Source organism: Lolium rigidum, chromosome 7, assembly GCF_022539505.1.
Source record: "Lolium rigidum isolate FL_2022 chromosome 7, APGP_CSIRO_Lrig_0.1, whole genome shotgun sequence".
NCBI lineage: Eukaryota > Viridiplantae > Streptophyta > Magnoliopsida > Poales > Poaceae > Lolium > Lolium rigidum.
Window position 1 is genome coordinate 285871714 of NC_061514.1, and position 2802 is coordinate 285874515.

Consider the following 2802-nt stretch of genomic DNA (forward strand, 5'->3'; position numbering starts at 1 on the left):
TGAAGAAGGGTGGCCGCATAATGCCACATGCGTTCTCCGTTTCAGTGCGTAGGAGACGCATGTGCACCTCTTGGCCACTTGTGCCGTAAGCGGCGGATTTGTGAGAGGGTACTGGACATGGCTAATCTTAACCATCAGCTAGCGCCCTCCCGTAACACCATCAAGCTGCAGGATTGGTTGATATCCACCCAACTAGCAATTACGGATGCTAAGCGCAAGGGGTGGATGGTCTTAGTGCAGTTGGCGTAGTGGACCATCTGGAAGGAAAGAAACGCTCGTATTTTTCAGAATGTGGCCTCCTTGTTAAGCAGAATCCAAACCTACGGAACTCGACTGAAGATGCAATTCTGATGTTTAAGCTACTAGGAGCTCCTTTTTTCCTAGTCTCATCTCTTTCAGTTTTTTCTTGCACATCCTGCACTTCTCTTCTAACTAAATGAAAAGCAGACCATGCTGCATTTTCGTTAAAAAAGAAATTTGTCTACGCCATGAGGGAAACATGGAAGAGAGGAACAGGTGCGTCTTCCGAAACATTTCTTATTGCCGGAGGCTGTGACATACTTGGTTTGGGAGGAGATTGCGCAAAACCTGCTTTGTAATGATAAACCGGAACCCAAACTTCTGTACATAAACCAGTCCAATCGGACAACAGGATCGACTACCTTAAACCCTAAAAAAAAAATCAACACCACAGGGGCTTACAGGAAACTTAGAGACTAAATCCAATTAGAACGAAATAGGCTACAGCTCGCACGTAACATGCAATTGGGCTTGATCCGATTTCTGTATTACGAATCAGATATTAGTATCACAAATGAGCCTAACTTGGTCCAACAAGAACATATGGTGTACTCCTGTTATTTCGCCAATTAACATAGAATTTGTAAGGACTTGTAGGTAGATCGATAAAAACAAGCTGATAAAAAAGTCTATCACGGTTCACGGAACATATTTTCTGTCGAACGTTTATTTTTCATTAAAGTAGCATACTTAAAAAAAATTGTTGTTGAAAATATCACTGGGTATGGTTATTTTGCGTTTTGGGAGTAAATGTTACTAGAGTTACCAAATTAATAGGCCGTAGAAAGCAAATTATTTAGTTCGACTGCGTTCCTATATTAGCACTGATCGAGTTACTGACCTCTGGCAGTGGTAGCTGTTTCTTGAGCAAGGACCAAGCATCTTCATCTTCTAGTTTTCTGACACGGAGCTGGTCGCTGCTGGAGGCTCCCATCCTCCGACAGCGTCTTCCTTTCTAGAGGTCACCTGGACTCGGCTCCCCGGTTGTGTACAACTGGCGGTAGCAACTGGGACCTGAAAGTCTTTCCATGCTGTGTCGCTCCATACATCATCCAAGATGAGCAGGAACTTGTTCGCCGACAGGGCCTCGGTGAGGATCTGCTCGAGGATGGATTCGTCCTTCTCCTCATTGTGCTTCCACCCGGCGTGGGTGATGGCGGGGACCTTAGCAGCTCCACTTTGTCGAAGTGCGGAGTGATGCTCAGCCATATCCTGGTTTTGAACTCTTCCTTGGTGGCCTCCTGCGTAGATCTTCTTGGCGAGGAGGCTCTTGCCGATGCCGCCCTGGCCAATGATGGCCACCACCTTAAAGTCTCTGCCATCGAGGGCGATCAGCTTCTGCACAAGCTTCTCTGCATCCTCCTCAATGTTCTCCCCCACAGCTTCCGACTTATTGAACCCCGACGTCGTCTTGTTCCTGAGATGTCTCGGATTTTTCAGCCTGCTCCGTTCCTGGTAGGAGCCGAGGTTGATGAAATTCAGCTTGGTGGCATCCTTGCGGTTCGTGTCCAGCTCCTCGTTGAGCTTCTTGATGCGGCTGCCTGTCTCGTGCGCAAACACAGGGTTCCGAAGGCAGAACAGCAATGGCTGGAAGCTGCCCTGCAGCTTCTTCTTCATGTACCCTCCAAGAGAACTTGAGCGGCTGGAGGCACCCTCTTGCGGTCGCTCCATGGCCTCAAGCTGGCAGAGCTCCAGGATGTCAGTGGCCTCATACATGACGTCCCTGAGCTTGCCCACCCACGCCTTCACGCTCTTGTCCGTGATGCGTTTCCTGTCGGCGTCGGTGAGGTAGTCCTGCAGGTACACCAAGTTGCTATTCAGCTTCCGGATCTCTCTTTCAACGGCAGCATACTCAGTTCTTCCTCTGCTAAGCCTGCGATCATGTTTCTGCCATAGGGCGCCAAAGCATCCAGGGCAACAGCCATAGCTTGTGCTTCCTGGTTAATCATACAAATTAACATACATATTCATGCACACATATGTAGACTAATAAAAAATGAATGGCGTCTGCTTAAGCTGCACATGAAGAAGTAGGTAGATGCATCATAAAAAGAGGAGCAAAATAATCAACTAATTCTCACCTCAGGGAACGTGTATATATAGGAGCAAGAGGTGATGAGCATTCGGCGGTGATGGGCGAGATGAGCAGGCCAGCAGGGAACGTGTATATATAGGAGCAATGTGAAACTTTTGGAGAGTTAAACATATGGACATTGTCGGACCGGACACAAATGGTTTGGGGCTATGGGCTGCCTGGTTAGCCGTATATTTCAGGAAAAAGAAAAAGAGCGAGTAGCAGCAGAGAGAACCTGTGTCTGTGTGGCCTCCTGTACAGTCTAGTGCAACAAAAATATCTCCAGCGATATGGCAGATTGCTAGGGCTGCAACCAAAAAATATCTGGCCGATATACCTCTATATATGATGTGTGAATTTTAATCAACATCGACGGCTGCTAGCCTGCTACCAACGTACTAAGGGTGTGTTTGTTTGAGCTGGAGCTC

At 47.6% G+C, this 2802-nt stretch overlaps 1 protein-coding gene across 1 annotated transcript; it reads right to left on the reverse strand.

The window, feature by feature from the left end:
* Nucleotides 1-773: 773 nt before the first annotated feature.
* On the reverse strand, nucleotides 774-2423 carry LOC124679394 (putative disease resistance protein At1g50180). The gene is made up of 2 exons (XM_047215161.1): nucleotides 2382-2423; nucleotides 774-2094 (listed from the first exon to the last, which is right to left on the reverse strand). The coding sequence occupies exons 1-2, from the start codon at nucleotides 2421-2423 to the stop codon at nucleotides 1192-1194; spliced, it is 945 nt and encodes a 314-aa protein (XP_047071117.1). The 3' UTR covers nucleotides 774-1191.
* Between the last annotated feature and the right edge of the window lie 379 nt (nucleotides 2424-2802).